Genomic DNA, 18,711 nt, shown 5'->3' on the forward strand with positions numbered 1-18,711 from the left:
TCGCCGCTAGATAGAGGATTCAATCATTTCATTTCTGACCCGGTCGAATGACTGGAAACAGGCTGTGGATTTTCAGTACAGGATAAGATATGGATATTACCAAGCAGATAAACAATGGCTGGGTGAAGTGGCGGTTACCTAGCAACCAGCTGTGGCTTTTGATAGTAGGCTAGGCCTACTGTGGTGGACGTGGCACGAGTTACCTAGCAACGACTACTGTGCAGTGAAGCTTCAGGCACTCTATGTGGTAAGAAAGAGCCATTGCATCCGAAGGGAAAAATTTATCAGGCGTTTGTCCGTCCAGCCATTCTATATTGGATCAGAATGTTGGGCTGCCAAGTACAGAGGTGAATGCTAAATTCGGAACGACACAATCCGAAAAATCTCTGAGAATAACAGCAATCTGACAGAAACTGAGAGAACGTCGTGCAAGATGGTTTGGTCGCCTTCAGTGGTAGATTAGTGACTCAGAGAGTGGACAGGATTGTAGTGCATGGCCTACATGGAGAACCTGTGTTAGAGAGGACCTGGACAAGATACAAACTACTGGAAAAAGGCCACTCCACCTAAATGGGAAGAGGTGTCGATGAAGACGAAGAGGATTAATCGTCCATAAATCACTGTTCATTGAGGATGTATTCTAATTAAAATCATGTAAATCAAATTAAAACTGAAGTTTAACTTCCAGTGGGAAGCTATCGTAATTAAAAGGCATTAATTTCAGTTTTTAACCCTTTGGTGTCCTCACCTGTGACGTTGAGTCCTGCGAAGGCTTGGAATTCTGTGATGGCTCTGCTTACTGCTTCTTGGGATATAATAGCACCGCCTCTGGTATTTGGTTGGTTCATGTAACCATATTTGGACAGGTACATCTGGAAGAAATATTAAATAATTATTAGCAAAATTGTAGTTCAGTTATTACAAACAACAGGACGGGGTAGAATCGCCACTGCCTTTCACTAAAAGGATCTTGGTTTGAATACCAGCGATTGCATGTGCGAATTTTCACTCTGTTATGATTCAAATTCCTTGTAAAATTGAAAGTCTCTTAAATAGTTTACGATATCACTAGTCAATAATTTCTCTTATACAGTAAAGAACATCAAAGTAGTAGTTAATAATAGAGAGAGAAATAGGAGCATGAAAAGTAAAAAATTATAGCATAAACTCAATGACAGGCTAATAATGGAAGAGGGAAAAACAGAAGGAATGAAAAGGACAATGTCCACATCTTTATTCGCTGCCTTATCTCCATCCGTCTCCGTCTTCTGCACCCAATTCTTCTCAATACGCAAGGAATTCCTTTCTGCTTCTCAGCCTTCTTGCACATCACGACTGAATATCTGTCAGTATTGCCTTACGATCAATGCTGATGCCCACCTCCCTGAGTAAAACTGGATATAGGAGAACTGGGATTGATGAGGAGAAATCCTATCTATCGTATCGCAATTCAGAACTCCTGGAAGGGTATGCATAGCCACTTAACGGAGTGGACGGACAAGTTGCCGCCTTAACTCCTAGCCATAGGACTCAGTGTTTTCACTGCTGTTGAGCGTGTTGTGGCCTTTCCAGGCTGGATATTCCTGCTGTATAGACTACAACAAGAACGGACTTACGTTCCTATCAGGTACTTGAGGGTGTGGAAATTATCCTTGTGCTTTTGTGTCTTCCGTGTCTCCCCTTTCTGTTGCTTCCTCTTCTCCTTTTACCAGTTATTCTGTTTATCCCGTCATGAGTTCCCATGTGCCTGTCTTTCTATATATGGCTTGATTTACTCATTGATTGTTTCTTTCTGGTAGTATTTGAAGCTGCTCAGATACTGCAACCTCGTGTCGATAGATTTACCAGCATGTAAGAGAACTCTTCCACAACAAAATTCCGGCAACTCTGCGTCTATAAAAACCGTCAAAATAGTCAGTGAAACTTAAAACAACTAGTATTATTAAACCCTACAATGCACACTTTACACTTGTCAACAAGATATTTGTTTCAAGGTACCATACGGCACAAATTGTATTGTCGTCAACTCGATGGCATCTAAGCTGTTGGGATCAATAACCCTGAATTTTAAACTATATTGTTGTCAACAATTTAACATCTAAGATGTTGAGATCAATAACCCTGAATTTCAAATTTTATTGTCGTCAACAAGATGTCATCTAAGATTTTTGTTTCAACAAACCCTCAATTTCAAACTATATTGTTGTCAACAAGATAACATCTAAGATGTTCAGATCAACAAAACCTGAATTTAGAAGTGTATTGTAGTCAACAAGATAACGTCTAAGGTGTTGAGATCAACAAAACCTGAATTTCAAAGTGTACTGTTGTCAACAAGATAACATCTAAGATGTTCAGATCAACAAAACCTGAATTTCAAAGTGTATTGTTGTCAACAAGATAACATCTATGATGTTGAGATCAACAAAGCCTGAATTTCAAAGTGTATTGTTGTCAACAAGATGCTGATAGAGGAAGGAGGTTTTGAGAAATGTCGTGCTCGACCACCCAGATGTCGCCGACAAGACAGTCTCGCTAATTGTGCCCTCTCCCACAGAGACCAGCCCACAGAGCTTCCTAACGACAGGATGTGGCATATTGCTCCAGCACGTGCTTCAGCTCTGCAACTGGACCACACTAAAACACTGATTTTTAGCCCCTGTTATCTTCATCGGATAATACCAAGGTTTTTTTTTTTATATTCTTCGATGAATTACTTGATGCTCGTCTATAAAGTTCCATTGAAGGAGGTCTATGTTCTTAAACTCATTTGTCTGTACTCAGATGATGACGGCATTTCTTGCTAACATTCATTCTCCGTCGTGGTGAGATGCTATCTCGAAATAAACCGAGTGTAATAATAATTTGTTTCGTATTTTTTGTGTGTGAGTCCCCTCAATGCACTCCAGATGTGTGCACGCGGAAGTGAAACACGATCTGTTGATCCTAGTGACCCCATTCCAGCGAGTAGAGAACACGGATATGAGCCTCACTTCCAAAACTCTCAATTAGTGTAACACAAGGCCTGCCTTCATTTGCCCCAAAATTAGGTCACTGGTGGACCGAACTAATCTCATCATGTAACAAAACACCGACCATATCACTGCTCCTAGCCTGCTGCCATAGTTACCTACTTTGCCTCCGATACCATCAGCGTCTGAAGAGCGATCAGGGCGAGCTAGGAGGCCATGAGCCTACATGAACGAACAGAGCAATAAAATGAGATCCCAGATTAGTTTCCTTCTGCTGCCATAGTTACCTACTTTGCCCCCGATACCATCAGCGTCTGAGGAGCGATGCAGGGCGAGCTAGGAGGCCATGAGCCTACATGAACGAACAGAGCAGTAGCGAGCAACAAAATGAGATCACAGATAATTTTTCATCTGCTGCCATCTCCTCAAAGAAGGGTATACGTATTATAAAATAAAGCCCGCCTGCCCGGGTTTGAGCAGGTTAATATGAGGACCACTTAACGCAGTTTCTAATGTTATATAGAGCATGTATCGAAGAAGGTTCAGATGTATGAAATTTAACCTGTGAATAATAGAGAGAGAAATGGCTATGCAGTTCTTTCCTTTGCTTGCAAATTCCCCGGAAGCAGTAGATGGAAGATTTGCAGTGTAGGTAATAAAAAGGAGAAGACCAAGCACTGATCCCTATGGTTAACAATCATTATTAAAATGTACTCTAACTTACCATCGAAGAAGCGTTAAGCTATCGTCTGCGTAAATGTGCTGAATATTTCGATTTTCTTGATTTTCAGCAGTGTAGTAGCAACCTAAACTCTCGATTACTTTTGAATACCTTCATAATATTCGCAATCGGTGAAATTAAATTATGGTTCACTTTAGTAAAACTTTTATAATCTGCCCTTTATTTCTATATACAATATTTGTAAGTAACAGTTCAGAAACGTAATCACTATATTTCGTCATTCTACCATACTGAATAAAGATATAAAATTGTGTTACCTAACGTATTTGAATCATTCCTTCTTATACCGCTCTTCCTGCATTACGTAGTCCCGGATGTAAGTGAGATAATCCTCAGGTTTTCGACAGTGGGACAAACCCAAGCAGAAGATACCGCAATGTTCCAAATGATGAGCAATCTATGTCGAATCGATGAGATTTTCCTTTAAGTAGTTAAGAATGCTGTATCTTTTACAGCGTACACAATTTATTGTTTAAGATCGGGCATGATTTTCTAGTTACTATAATGCCAATAACATGTTTCTCATGAGGAATGGTCTGTTATTGATAATAATATACGGGAGTATACATAATTCTGTTCTCTATGAAAGAAAAAAGTCAATCTTCTGCATTTTATAAAGGTCTGTGTATATGCTAGTGTCTCGCGCAGCGAATGCTGCAAAAAATTACGTTTGAGAGAAACTGGATTCGGTCTCTGGGGCTCTATATATCTCAGAATCTCTGTACAGTCCGCCAAAGTCTAAGGATTGGTATATTAATTTTATTTAGTGAATTTCATTCCGTAAATTGCGAGCAACAAATATTCAAGTAACAACTTGGTGTTACTTCACGTCACCATCTTAACAGTACGCTAACATGCTAGTGCTTCAAACTAGTGGTCTTACCGCTATACTGCTTGTATCAATGACAAGAGCTGACACACTTGAAATCATTAGATAATTACGTAGAAATCTGAAATCCTCTTAAAGAACTGCTTTTGTTTTAGGAACTACAGATTGCACACTTTGAAAATGAAATGCCGCTGATTGAAATACATTCAAACGTTTTCTCACAATTTCCATTACCGGAAAAAAATGCTCATCAGATTATATAAGTTATCCCAGATAGTCCAACTAACGTGATAACCCCCACCCAAAAAAATCCCTCAGCTACTTAAAAGAACAAAATTAGTTTCTCGTTAAATGGTAGTATGTAAGGGGGCGAGTAATTTTCCGTAGGCCTATAACTGCTATTCACAACAATTATTGTATGTGCGGATAAATTTAACCGAATATATTTTAAATGGATATATTCATTCTTTTTCAATTGCATTTGAAAGTTGTTGAATTCGGGGACATAGCATTGGAATGATATGCGTCGGAAGAACACCTAGGTAATGTGTAAATGTGATTAATTGATCCCCGGGTTTTTAGGCAGGAACACGTTAGAATATAAACTAATTTGGTTAGCAGGAAATGTCTTGCTACCCGCTCTTTGATAATGTAGCAAGAGTAGCATAAATTCTAGGGGTTCTGGTAGACTTTACCCGTAAATTTTATTCAAATCTCATAGCATAACCGTTGTGCACACTAATGTATATTTGTTATTCCCGTCAGTAAATTTACACTTTAACCTTTTCTGCCTAAAAATCAAGATTCTAGTGTTGAAGTTCGACGAGGTTGCCGCGTGAGCCGAGTGACTTACTTCGAGTCGTAGAGAAGACTCGTAGCCACTGCATGTTAAATGAACTATCCCGTACTGAAGCAAAATAGCTTCTAGTCATTATTAGAAATTCACACTTCCTTGGTAGAAACAGACATCGTTATTTTAAGGGGGAATAGGAGAGCTAAAATACATAATCCTGTCTCAGAAGAAGACAATTCCAGATTCACCCAAAAGTCCCGTGGTTGGCAGACCCTGCTCTGTATATTTGGGGGTGGAAGCGAACAAAGGCGGAAGTGAGGTAAAGAAGTCCCCCCCCCTAGGGGGTATCCAGCCAAGGCCACGAGAAGGAAGGTCGTACACCTCCGGCGGCCCAGAACAATGGCTTTTTAACAGGCGGCACGCGTTCAACGCATTCCTGCGTGTCACAGTGCGTGAGTCACCTCCCTTCTTTCAATAACATCGTTTTGCACCTCTCGAAGCTTACATTCGAACCGAATGATTTAGTCCGAGCCAGTGGTTTATTGATTCTGTCCAGCATTCGGGGATCATAGCTGGTTGAGGCTAAAGGATTCCTTTGGGACAGCGAAAGACTTTGACATTCTTCGGTGTTAATTTTAAGTTTTACTGTGTTCTTTTTAAATTTTCTTAGCTTCTGTAATGTCCATCCTTTTGGACTACTTTTTTTTACTTGTTGTGCACTGATATTCAATACATGAATATGTTTTAGGAGAAAGAAAAATTAATTAATTGAAAAGGTGGACAGAAATATTTTCAAAAGAGTAATTTCTAGCTGTTTCGTTCCAAAACTAACCAAATTTCATCATGATGGTTATCTGATGCAGGCAATAAAAAGATGTGGAGATTCATCTTTTCCTTTCGTATTTTCATGTCTGTCTTTCTCTTCTTTCTGTTGTTTCTTATTTGTACAGCCGTTTATTTATCCTTTGTGTGCAGCGTTCCTGCCCTCCTCCTGAACTTTCTGAACAGTTTAAGATGATTGTAAACGCAGTGTTCACTTAGTGGTGAAGGGTATGTTGGGAGAAAAATATCACAAGTCAATGTACGCTACGGATTCACAGTAAGGCTGATTTTAAGTTTTAATAATATAATTTTCCCGGTAAACCTTTTAAGGTACCAATGTTGCTGTTAAAATTTTGCAGACATTTCTTGATGGTCATTTTCCATAACTGTAATTTGCGTAAGGTACATTACCTCATAACATTACTAGGTTTGCGTGTAAGAGAACCGTGCTAAACACACTAAGTGCCCCTCCAGTTCCAAGTGTGAAGATATCAGTTTAGCCATTTGCTGAAAAACACCACAATGCGTTTTATAATCAATAGATCTGGGATTCTTAGGCAGTAATAAGTTAGAATGCAAACTACTTTGGTTAAGAGGAAGTGTCGTGCAACCCGTTCTTCCATAATGTAGCAAGAGTAACATAAATTCTAGGAGTTCCGATAGGTCGTCCCGCTCTTCCATAATGTAGCAAGAGTAACATAAATTCTAGGGGTTCTGATAGACCGCACCGCTCTTCCATAATGTAGCAAGAATAACATAAATTCTAGGGGTTCTGATAGACCGTGCCCCAATGTTTATGTAAATTTCGTACCATAATCGTTGGGTAGCCTAGAGTATACTTGTTACTCGCCCCAGTAAGTTTGCATTCCAACCTATTACTGCATATAAATACGGACTCTCATAATCAGTACCTAAATCAAGAAATTTAAATACAAATAATGATTCCGATAAAGTAATAACGCCTCTGTACAAAAGGAGGTGTAGGAAATAGTAGTGAAGAGAAGCAGGTAAACAGTAGTAATCCCAAGGCACGTGTCATTCATTGACCTAATTCCACGATAGATTACAAGAAAATGTTGTCTCACGGAGAGAGAATTTCGGAATGTCGTCAGGTTGGAAGTATGTATCCGCATAGCACGTAATCCCGCTTCCTTTGTGTGTTGTTGCGTACAGCGGAGAGTATATCGCACTATAGATAACGGCAAGAAATGTCGCCATAGCAATCCATGAACGAATTAAATGTGACACTCACTGTATACCGCACTGCTCCACGAGTTCAGTTCGAGCTGGATTTTGATGGCCCCCTGTACAACGGGTTAAAGCTTAGGGAGAATGTTCATGTACCATGGTAACACCACCTTGGTCCCGTCCGGCTCACTTCGAAAATACATGGAAAGACACTCATAATACGGTGTTATTATCTCTCCTATTATGACACGTTTAAAATATTTTTAATTGTTTCGCTTAAGTACGTAACACGTTAAACAGATCAAAGGAGTCCGCTGCGTGCGAGACGAGACAGTGAGGAACTCCCAACTCATTGTTCATTCCTTCCTGGCGATGACTCACAAAGAAGGCAGCACCTTCAGCTATCTTATGTGGAGAGGATAGTGACTTTAACAGCTTTCATAAAAGCAATACTTTTGTTCTCTTTGTCCGTCTTTGTTCTATAACTGAAAGTAAAGACCTATATTATCTGCAACTTCAAAGTGGTTGGCTCTATTTCCTCATGTAGTAGTTTAAGTTAAAGACTTCTGCTACCTGTAACGTCACTACTAAATGCGATAGAACGTTGAGCTCTATATACTTTGCTTATGTGCCAGATTTAGAAGAAACAAATAAGATGGACTACATATCTGAAACGCTAAGAACTAGAGACATGTGCTCAGTCATTCCTTCCATCCCTTTCTTTATCAAGCACCCAACATGGGCTAACGTTTGTCGTGCATAATATAAAGATATCGAACGAATGATGTCATAAATGGAAATGGCAACTTTGGTGATCAAGGAAGCCTGAACTATCAGAACTTTTCTCATCATTTAAATATGAACTATGAACACATACAGTACGTACATCATATCAGCTACAGTGTTATCTGTCTTACTTCGTCGACAGGCTTGCCACTAGCATTAACACCAATACCCATAATAAACACTCGCATCTATATCGAAAATATATTTTACCCCACTACAACTGGCTCTCCAGAACAAAATGTGTTTGCCCTTATAAATGTGTTTAGATTCACCCAGGAATGATCACAGAGCTGCCGCATTGATAGAGACCAAGTTATCAGGAATATTATATAAGCCTATATTTGTGAACTTGATCAGTCCCTTTAAGCGAGCAATATCTCTTCCTCGATGTGTATCGCGCAGCGGGCAGGACCTTGGCCGCTCGGGACTGACTCACTGAGACACGTCACTCTCACTGTTACTCAGGAGGGCGATACTCACTCTCATCTTTACTCATTCATTCATAAAACTGAAGCTGGGGGGGGGGGGGGGCCGTGCTACTTCCTCGGTTACCATGGAGATTACCTGCTGTGTCTACCGGACAGACGTCAATAACCTTTGAGCGACAATCAATTAACGAGTCTCATAATGATGTTGTATTTAAGAGTTACAATTAATTAGTGAAAATGCGAGGAGCAGTATCAATTCAGCCACCTACGACCTTTCTTGGTTGGGGTGAACATCGAACGTCCGAATACTTCGCAGATATCAATGTTCAAAACATTTCTTAACAGACAAAGTAGGGGTTCCCACACTACGAAAAACGTGAAATTAAGCAATGTTCTCAATTGTGCCGAAATTTAAAGGGCTAAGTGGCTCGAAAGGGTTTCAGATTTTGAGTCTTGGACAGCTCTATCAAACTTTAAAAAACACAAATTTCGAAATTAACTTCCGGCCTAAATGCAGTTCCGGATAAAATAGCTCGTCTCTTTACTCGATTCCTTTACGATTCAAATCCTATCTAATGTTTCTTGGTTCAATACCCTCTGGTGTTTTCTGATATTTTTAAGGTCCACACCGGATGTAGTTTTAGGGGCTTAAGTGAAATTCTGCATCGACTCTCATTAGCGCTCGTAGTGGTAGAAAAACAGGCAAATTGCTAATCTAATCAAACCGGAAGACAATGATTAAGAGAAGGATTGTAATTTTTAGGAATAAATAAAGAATATTTTCTCACATTTTATTATATTTTATTAACCTAAAGTTCGTAGCTCATATCCCTAGGATGTCTTCAACAATGCCTGAAGATCTAGAACTGTTTATTTTTTAACAACAACTTCTATAAACGTGCAAGGCATTAATTAAATATTAGTACGAGCGAGAAAATACCTGGGGACGCCCTATGTAACAACGGCCAACGTGCAGGGATGTTCTGTTGTCTTCAACTCAATTAAATCAATTTTAATTCCTATGTTGATAAGGTGATAGTACTTCATGGGGAACTCTGTAGGTGTTAATATAAGGAAAGATCTTCATTGGGGTAGTTACATTCACAGAATATATCTCTTCATATGGTTGTGAGGGTATTTAGCGGTTGTAGTAAAGATGTACAGGAGAGGGCGTAATGACTCTGGTAAGACCCCAACTAGAGTATGGTACCATTGTGTGGGATCCTTACCAGATTACTTGATTCGAGAACTGGAAAGATTCAAAGGAATGCAGCTCGATTTGTTCTGGCTGATTTCCGATAAAAGAGTACGAAAATGTTGTAAACTTTGGACTGGGAAGACTTGGAAGAAAGGAGACGAGCTGCTCGACTAAGTGGCATGTTACGAATAATTTACCAAGGAAGATGTTTGATAAATTTCCAATTTCCTTGACCTGGAGGAAAAACCTAAATGAAGATCATTGATTGATTGATTGATTGATTGATTGATTGATTGATTGATTGATTGATTGATAGTGGCTGCGTTTTTTGGATCATGTAACCATCAGCTTTCATTCGGGAGATAGTGGGTTCGAGCCCAACTGCCGGCAGTTCTGAAGGTCGTTTTCCGTGGTTTCCTATTTTCACACCAGGTAAATGCTAGAGCTGTACCTCAGTTAAGGGTGACGTAAAACAAATTATAAAAGTCCTGTGCAAACAGTTCCTATTCTGAGCGCTCCTCTAATATGAAAATCGGTTGTCTGAATTTATGTCTTGAATGAGTTGTGGGAGTAGCTGTGAACTGATAAGCAGCTCCTTATCTCGCGAACAAAGTGTCACCCAGTTTAATAACCTCAGCCTCCACCCTCACAGTGGATGACTGGACCGCGTAATGCGCATTCCTGACGCATGCCAACCTTGCGAGGAGAACCGGTTCCTCTGAGTCACTGTGACTCGATCTTGTTCCTGTATCTACCCACTGACTGTTATCTGCCTCATCTGAAGCGAGTGAGTAAGAATTTGAACACTTCATGAATGAAGAACCCGTAGCACAAGATTCTAGGTGTTTCTCTCTTTCATCAGTAGTATACCGAGAATCGAGCGATAGGTGTCAGGGTCAAGTGAGGACAAGGTTTGGCCCAAAGGAAAGACGACGGAGAGGAAGTTCACATACAGTAGTTACCGCTTAAAAGGGGCACCATGACTGAACCCTGGGGTAGACTAGGTTATATTTACAAAATGATGATAAAACACTGTGAAACTGCTTATGCTTGTGTCATTATAAGGACACTGACACAAGTGAATTGTGTTGATATTCAAAGTGCAGTTCACTACAAAATCTTACATTAAAATACAGAACAACAACAATATAATCAAAGTGAACACTTTTACAGCGAATGGTATGTTCAGATTACAATTTAAAATCCAACTTTCGGGGCTTCTTAGAAAATAGATTCAAGAGTTCGTTCGGTTTTACAATTACGTCTCAGTGAACGTTCAAAAGAGTCGACTTTCACTTCTTTGTCAGTTTCTATTTATTTTCATTTGTAGAAATTCCATGGGGGTTCTAACCTCCAGTAACTACCCCTTCTTTTCTCTCACATTCTTACGTGGAGAGTACTTCAATTTATAATTGTGTCAGTTTATTTATATCGAGCGGATATATCTATCACTGTTCCATTTTTACAGCCACCAAAATTAATTTTCAAGAGTTGACCAATTGGAAACCGCAGGTTGTTTTCTTGCCTTCAATACGGTAACATTGAAAATCATTACATCTAAACAAATGAAAGGACCGTAAAAGATTGAAAGAATTAAAGTTACTAGGCCTAACACACTTAATACTGTCATGGAGTCACGAATGGAATTTGATGTGCATGTAGATATGGCTTAAAAGAGGCACTATGTTTGACCCCTGAAGTAAACCAACGTATAAATTTATTTTCAATTATTTCTCTATAATTTGACATAGAGTGAATAGTTTTCAGCTGCAAAGTCTTCTGTAGCGAGGCAACACCCAAAAAGTGGCCCAGTGTATGTGGGGTGCTCATGTACCTGTCCACAGGGCAGATAAACGGGTGCGATTTTTTAATAAAAAAACACATTCCCCTTGGAAAATCTTTCAAAGATTTTAGTATGGCTGGCGTCGATCCATCGTCAAGACAAGAATCCCTTTCAGAGAAGTAAATGACGTATAATATCTGATAATAATAATAATAATAATAATAATAATAATAATAATAATAATAATAATAATAATAATAATAACAATAACAAAACCAAACAAAACAAACCCCATGTGCGGTCAGCACGACGAATCCTCATAATAATAACAGTACGAATAGGAAGAATATTATACCATTGAATTTAATTAATTATTATTGACGGGCACAATATATGCTGGTCTGATTGTCTGCGAGGAGAGAAGAGAGCCTGCTTCTTACGCAGAGCTGCGAGTTCGACTCCACACAAGGTCAGGAATTTTATAATGAATCTGATTGCTCATTCGTGCTCCAGTCAGCCAACATGAGAACAACTGAGTGTGTGTGAGCGACCCCGATCTAAATAGCCAAGAATAACGGCCGATGTGGATCGTCATGTTGGCCACCTCGTGCGACCTGCAAGCTGAGCAGCGGTCGCTTGAAAGGCCAAGACCCGTGAGGGGCTCTGCGACCATGGGGATTGCTTGTCTTAGCAAGTCGAAAGTTCTTATTAGGTCAGAATTTGACAACGATTTATTCTCCTAATGTTTGATTGATGACCGTCAAGGAGTTCGTCTCAATGACAGGCTACGTGAAGAGGCCAGTAAAACTGCGTGGATTATTAAAAAGGTCGTAGCTACGATTTCCCGTTATAAAGTCGCGATACTTAGAAGAAAGTTGAGATTCACTGAGCCTGTTAGAGAAACGAGGACAAGGTTGCTGCCTGGAGCTAATGTAAAGGGTTAACCAGTCTATTATTCTACTTAGACCCGAGGTGAACACCTTTACCTTCCACTGATCTGAGAACCTTCATGGCGTGTTCTCCTTCCTTCATCTCTTCGGCAGTACAGTCCTGTCAGTAATGAACATAATATAAGGATTAAGGGCTGAGATGCCCATTGATCAGTCATCGAAGTTTCAATGTAAGTACAAATGAACTTTGGTGAGTACGGGAGTGGTTAGAGTCGCCACTGACCTTGCAGTCCTGCACCTTGTACGATGACACATCTCAACAGCCGGAAGAAGCAGTAGAAGAACAACAAACTGGTCATTAGTGCGATCTGAATCAGGTAGTAATGTAATCGGTTAGCCCACACGATGTGTGGTGCTGATTCACGACAGAGTTCTACGAACAGCCCGCAACACTTCTTCAGAAACTGATCAGTGACTCATACCAGGCCAGTGAGAACAAGTGGAACAGCGCGAGCAGGTTTGTTTAGGCGCCTGTGCCGACCTTCTGCTCACTCAGCAGGCGATAATGCTCAAATTAAACAGAGTAAAGACGCACGTGTTACATAAAGAGAAACAAAAACTTTCACTGAACAGTTTGTTTCAATGTGAACAGTCCACGATCTGTTAAATAAGGCCCTTTATCAAGACTTGACCCTGTTCTTGATTTATGTGCCTTATGTACAGGTCCCCAAGGTTTCGAATACACTGCAGCGTTCATCTTCAAGCTCACTAAGGTTACAAGTCTCCTTAGGCAACTAAGTTCATCTACAGTGTTCAGCGTGCATGGTCTTGTTTTATATCACATCTCAACCCCATGCTCCCTTTCTTGGAACATCTGGAACGTCTCTGTCACTCGACGGTCAGATGGCAGTCTCCCGTAACTTGGAGGTCCCCTGTTTTCACAACCTGCCCGGTATCTTGTGTCCAAAAGGCATTCAATGTTTGGTAATTTCATAATCTTCATGTTTACCAGGTGTTGATTTATTTCCATAGTCTCCTGGACTTTTCTTTCGAAATTCCACGAGACAGCAGCGAAAATCTTAGTACCGGTAGGTAAAAACACAACTGAAATGAAAGACTTAAAGAATGTGTGACAAATGACATAGAAAACACATAAATAATGAATACCTCACAATGTTTAGTTAAGGGTGTTACATGTTTCGACTATCTAGCAGACATCTTCAGCGCCAGAAGAATAATATATTATGCTATAAAATAAACTCGTCGTTGCAGTCTTCAGAGCGTGGTCTGGAACTACGAAGTATAAATGAACAGTGTGTCAACTAAGAAATAATAATAATAATAAGTCACAGCGAGGAGATGAAGAGGTTTTCGGAGAAGACAAAGGCAATCACATCAGCTAAATAAGTTCAGTCGCGCTCGTCAGTCGGGCATAATGAAGAAGTAAAGAATAAATAAATAAATAAATAAATAAATAAATAAATAAATAAATAAATAAATAAATAAATAAATAAATAAATAAATAAATAAATAAATAATAATCTGTACTTCCGTTTAATTCCGCTGCCTTACTTTGCTGTACCCAGCTAGACTCCATGAGGGTGAGGGCGGTAGAATAACACCCACAGTATCCCTTACCTGTTGTCAGAGGCGACCAAAAGAAGCCCCAGGGGCTCTTCACATCAGAGAGTGGGTTGGCGACCACGGGACCTTTAGCTGAGTCCCAGCATTTTTTTTCACTTGCTTGTGCCAGGCTTCTCACTTTCATCTACTCGATCTGACCTTCCTTGATCAACTCTTGTTCTTTTCCGATCCCGACGGTATTAGGTCACGAGGCCTTAGGGAGTCTTTGATATTCACGCTCTTTGTGGCCGCTGTCTTTCTTTGGCCGGTATCTTCATCTTCAGTTGCCCAGTTGTACTTCCTCTTAAAACAATCATCACCACCACCACCACCACCTGTACGTAGCTGGAATGTGCAGATTGATATGTAAACAGTTTAGTAATCTACTGAAGGCACTTCCCGTATCGATAATGTACTGTGTTCCATAACATTTGCTATGTTCAGTAGACACGCGCAACAATAACAGATTCCCTATTCAACCACGACTGATGCACCATCATATTCACAATGTTCATAAAACAAGTGTTTAAGCAATTGATAAAAACACTTCACATACTAAATGTGAATGGGACACCTCGAAGTCCACTACGTTCTGTAAATACCTGCTTCGGTAATCGAAGGGGAACACTTCACAAATCAACAAAGAATAGCACACCATGATATTCAGAACGTTGTGTAACAATAAGTTCAAATATACGGCTGAGAACACATTATGAATCAACAATGAATGCGTAACCATAATATTCGGAATGTTCTGCAATCATCTGCTTCAACAACTGATTGAGTCATAAATCAACAATGAAGACAATACCATAACATATTGCAATCCTCCTTAACAATTGACTGACTGCACGTCACAAAATAACAATTAAGGCAGTGCCATAACATATTCAAATTCTCTTCAACAATTGATTGAGTACACGTCACAAATCAACAATAAAGGCAGTACGATAACATACACAAATCATCTTCAACGATTCATTGAGTACAGTGAAGAATCAACAATGAATGGAGCACCAAAGCATTCAGAAAGTCCAATAGCCATAAATGATTCAACAATTACAGGAGAAGCATCCCTTTCAAAATGTTCCGCCATCCTTTGTTTCAAGCGTCCACTAAATGAGATCTCATCTTACTAAAGCACACGGAGGGAGATAACTACAGCCCGGATTTTTATGCATTAATAGGTTAGAATGCAAACTTCCTGAAGCGGGTAACAAGTACAGACTACCTTTATAACGACTATGGCACGGGGTTTGCATAAATATTAGGGGTACGGCTCATCAGAACCCCCACAATTTATGTTACCCTTGCTACATCGTGGAAGAGCGGGTGGCTGACACTTCTTACTAACCAAATTAGTTTGCAATCTAACCTGTTACTGCATAAAAATCCGGGCCTTATCTCATTTAACGTTTTTTTCGTTTCAATTGTGAATTGTGCAGCATAGCACTGAGAAAGTTCTGCAGACATCTGCCTCGACCATCACTTGAGAACCTTGCGAATCACAATTTATTTGGGACGCATCTTCTTCAACAATCGACATCAACGATGTATTGTACACCCGAACATGCAGAAACATGTGTCACAATAAGGGCACTTGATTGTTAACATTGACCGCTAAAAGATGACAGAACGTTTTACCATCCACTGTACAGCACAAACACGTACCTCAACAATGCTCCATGTCCTAGGACAACAATGATCGACAGGTCAATGCCTCCAGCGGCCGTTGCCCCCTCCTCGTGCTCACGATGTTTATTTATCGTGTCTAGTCGGCTCCTCTTTGTGTGTTCTTTACTTCACTACACATAACGCCTTCTTCCTCGTGCCTTGTCATGTCTCAGGAAGTTCTTTCTCTACAAGCGTGCGATAAGTCTTGTTTGTACACTCGGTATACGGACAATGAAGCTGACAGTTTGTTCTGGAATATCTCTACTTTCTTTTATGAACACTTCTTCTTACGCATAAAATTTGATGCTGATCCAAGGAATGGATCGTATTAAGTTGAACCACTGCGTGCCCGAGGACCAACTATTATTTTGAGTAATCGTTACTAGTTTATAAATCGGAATACTAGTGCGTTTGTTTACCAGGCGAGAGGGCCGTGTGGTTAGGAGTGCTCAGCTGTAAACTTTCATAGGGAGATAGTGAGTTCGAACCCCGCTGTCGGCAGCACTAAAGATGGTTTCCGTGGATTCCCATTTTTACACCAGATAAATACCTTCGTTAAACCTACAAGGAATAAGGTTTGGTTGTTACACGGAAGATCAAGGTCGGGGTGGAGGTGGGGAGGGGGGAATTGCTTCTGAGGCCCATTCTTTAAAGAATGCGTAATTAACCTGCATTCTACTGACATAAATTAATGAATAATGTCTAAGTAAAACTTCAGTATAAATAATTACATTGAAATTCAATTCACCCGGTTTATTTGACACAAAACAAATTTCTGGGCTCATAGTTTAAACAGATTATAGTTTTATTGCTTCTGTCACAGAGTTATCTGTCAAGGAATGTCTCTCGTAATCAAATTTATCATTAACGCCATTTGATTCCAAAATTAAATTCACCCAAATATTAATCACAAACGCAAATCAGATATGAATTTCGTCGTCTGAAGAATCAAAAATATTTGTCTGCACATCGTCCTCCTCTTCCAACATTCTGTTTATTTTTTCAGCACTAAATTTATTTCGACTGATGTTGACTCACAGCTTGTACATCACCTGGCGTATGGCTTTTAGTGCCGGGAGTGTCCGAGGACAAGTTCGGCTCGCCAGTTGCAGGTCTTTTGATTTGATTCCCGTGCGCGTCGTGATTAGAATGAAATGATTATGAAAACGACAAATACACCCAGCCCCGGTGCCAGCGAAATTAACCAATGATGGTTAAAATTCTCGATCCTGCCGGGAATCATACCCGGGACCCCTGTGACCAAAGGCCAGCACGCTAACCATTTAGCCATGGAGCGGGGCATCACCTAAGGAACAACACGTAAACAGACTATTTTATCTGTAACATGAGTATATCTCATTACAAGAAGCAATTTATTCTGACTGTGAGCCTCAGAGGGATCCCCTTGGTCCTTGTTAAGTTAAGGCCACGGTCGCTTCCTTCACACTCCTAGCCCTTCCCTGTCCCATCATCGCCATAAGACCTATCTGTGGTCGGTGAAACGTAAAACAAAACTGAAGAAAATTACAATGATAAAAGTAATATAGCTCAAATTTAGGGAGCTACCTTCTATTAACACGTAGGCTACTTACTGTCACGCTTGTTTCTTAAGGGGTCACGCAGGAAAAAACGAAAATACGAAGCAAATCCTGAGAAAATTTACATCTGGGACCCTTAAAAATAAATACGCTCTCTAAACAGTTCGTCCTTTAAAACTGGAGTTTACTGGTTATATTTAGAAAGGACTGTAACTCCCAAGAAACTTCAATAGTTTTCCAGGTAAAGCTCTCTCATCTAGCCGGGAATCGAACCTAGAACCTCCTGGTGAGAAACGGTCTCGCTACCTTCAGACCGCGGGGCCAGATCAGATAAAAGTACATCAACTGTCTGCTTTCTTATGAAGTGTCACTGCTGCAAATTTCCTTGTTGGATAAAGGTTTCACCGTCGTTAAGGATATCAAGTTCTTCCGACTTACTGCCTCATACACAACTTCTTATCTGCTATGACTAACGCAGAACATTTCCTTTTCTTGCTGTGCTTTTTTCTTTCTCAGACTGGAGTGCCTCAAGGCACGTTGTTAGGGCCGCTGCTATATTTAACGAGAGGTTTCTCTTCGCCTCATGGGTCAAACATCTGCGCGACAATTTATGATTCATCATCGTGGTTACAGAGGGGGTGGAGTGATGACTGTGTGTGACAGTGAGTCACACATACTGGGAGAGACCTTCCTTTAAGAAGTGCATCCGCCAAGGAGTGACTCAAAACAGGTGATAAAAGATTATAGTGAGAACTAGCTCGGTGTTGTAGCGAGCAAGGTCATCTTCGTGATTTGAATCTGAACGAGAGACATGTGACCTAGTTTTGATAATATTGTATTGTAGGTTTTAACGTCGCACTGACTACTGTTACGGTATTCGGAGACATGGAGGTGGCGGAATTTTGTCCCGTATGAATTCTCTTACGTGCCAGTAAATCTACCGTCATGATACTGACGTGTATAAGTACCTTCAAATACCAGTGGACTGAGGCACGATCGAACCTGCCAAGCTACTCAGCTCGGCGTAAAGGTAGTCATCTCAGTACATTCACAGCTAATGGCTCAGTTTGGGACTGATTAACATCCAGATAATCTGCTCCATACGTCAAGGAAGGAAATTAGGATATTGGGAAGAGAAATCAGGATGAGCGGACGGCTGGCAAGGATCGAATTTCAAATTTTTCACGAACTTGTCTATTATAAATGAATGTATTTGAAAAAGTCAGTTTTTAAGAGTAATATCGTTCTTCGTTATGTTTATGGTAAACAAATGAAAAATCAACCAAATTCTGAGTTTTGTAACCTGCTCAACACCTGTGTACGAAGGATTGCATAGTTGACAAGGAGGTAGGATATTGCATAACGTAGACCTTGCTGGAGAATTGTACGAGCTGCGGGAGCCAGTAAGACAATGTATACAGAATTATGTGAAAGCAGTGCCAAAT

General features: G+C 40.2%; 1 protein-coding gene across 3 annotated transcripts in view; it reads right to left on the reverse strand.

Moving 5' to 3' along the window:
- LOC136885592 (matrix metalloproteinase-14) overlaps positions 1–18,711 on the reverse strand; it is a 68,868-nt gene that overhangs the window by 31,432 nt on the left and 18,725 nt on the right. For all 3 annotated transcript variants that reach the window (XM_067158258.2, XM_067158257.2, XM_067158259.2), the window contains exon 2: positions 749–872. In XM_067158258.2, coding sequence (XP_067014359.2) covers positions 749–872 — 124 coding nt within the window. The remainder of the gene's footprint in view (positions 1–748; positions 873–18,711) is intronic.

This window comes from Anabrus simplex, chromosome 14 (genome assembly GCF_040414725.1).
Source record: "Anabrus simplex isolate iqAnaSimp1 chromosome 14, ASM4041472v1, whole genome shotgun sequence".
In the NCBI taxonomy this organism is placed as follows: Eukaryota; Metazoa; Arthropoda; class Insecta; order Orthoptera; family Tettigoniidae; genus Anabrus; species Anabrus simplex.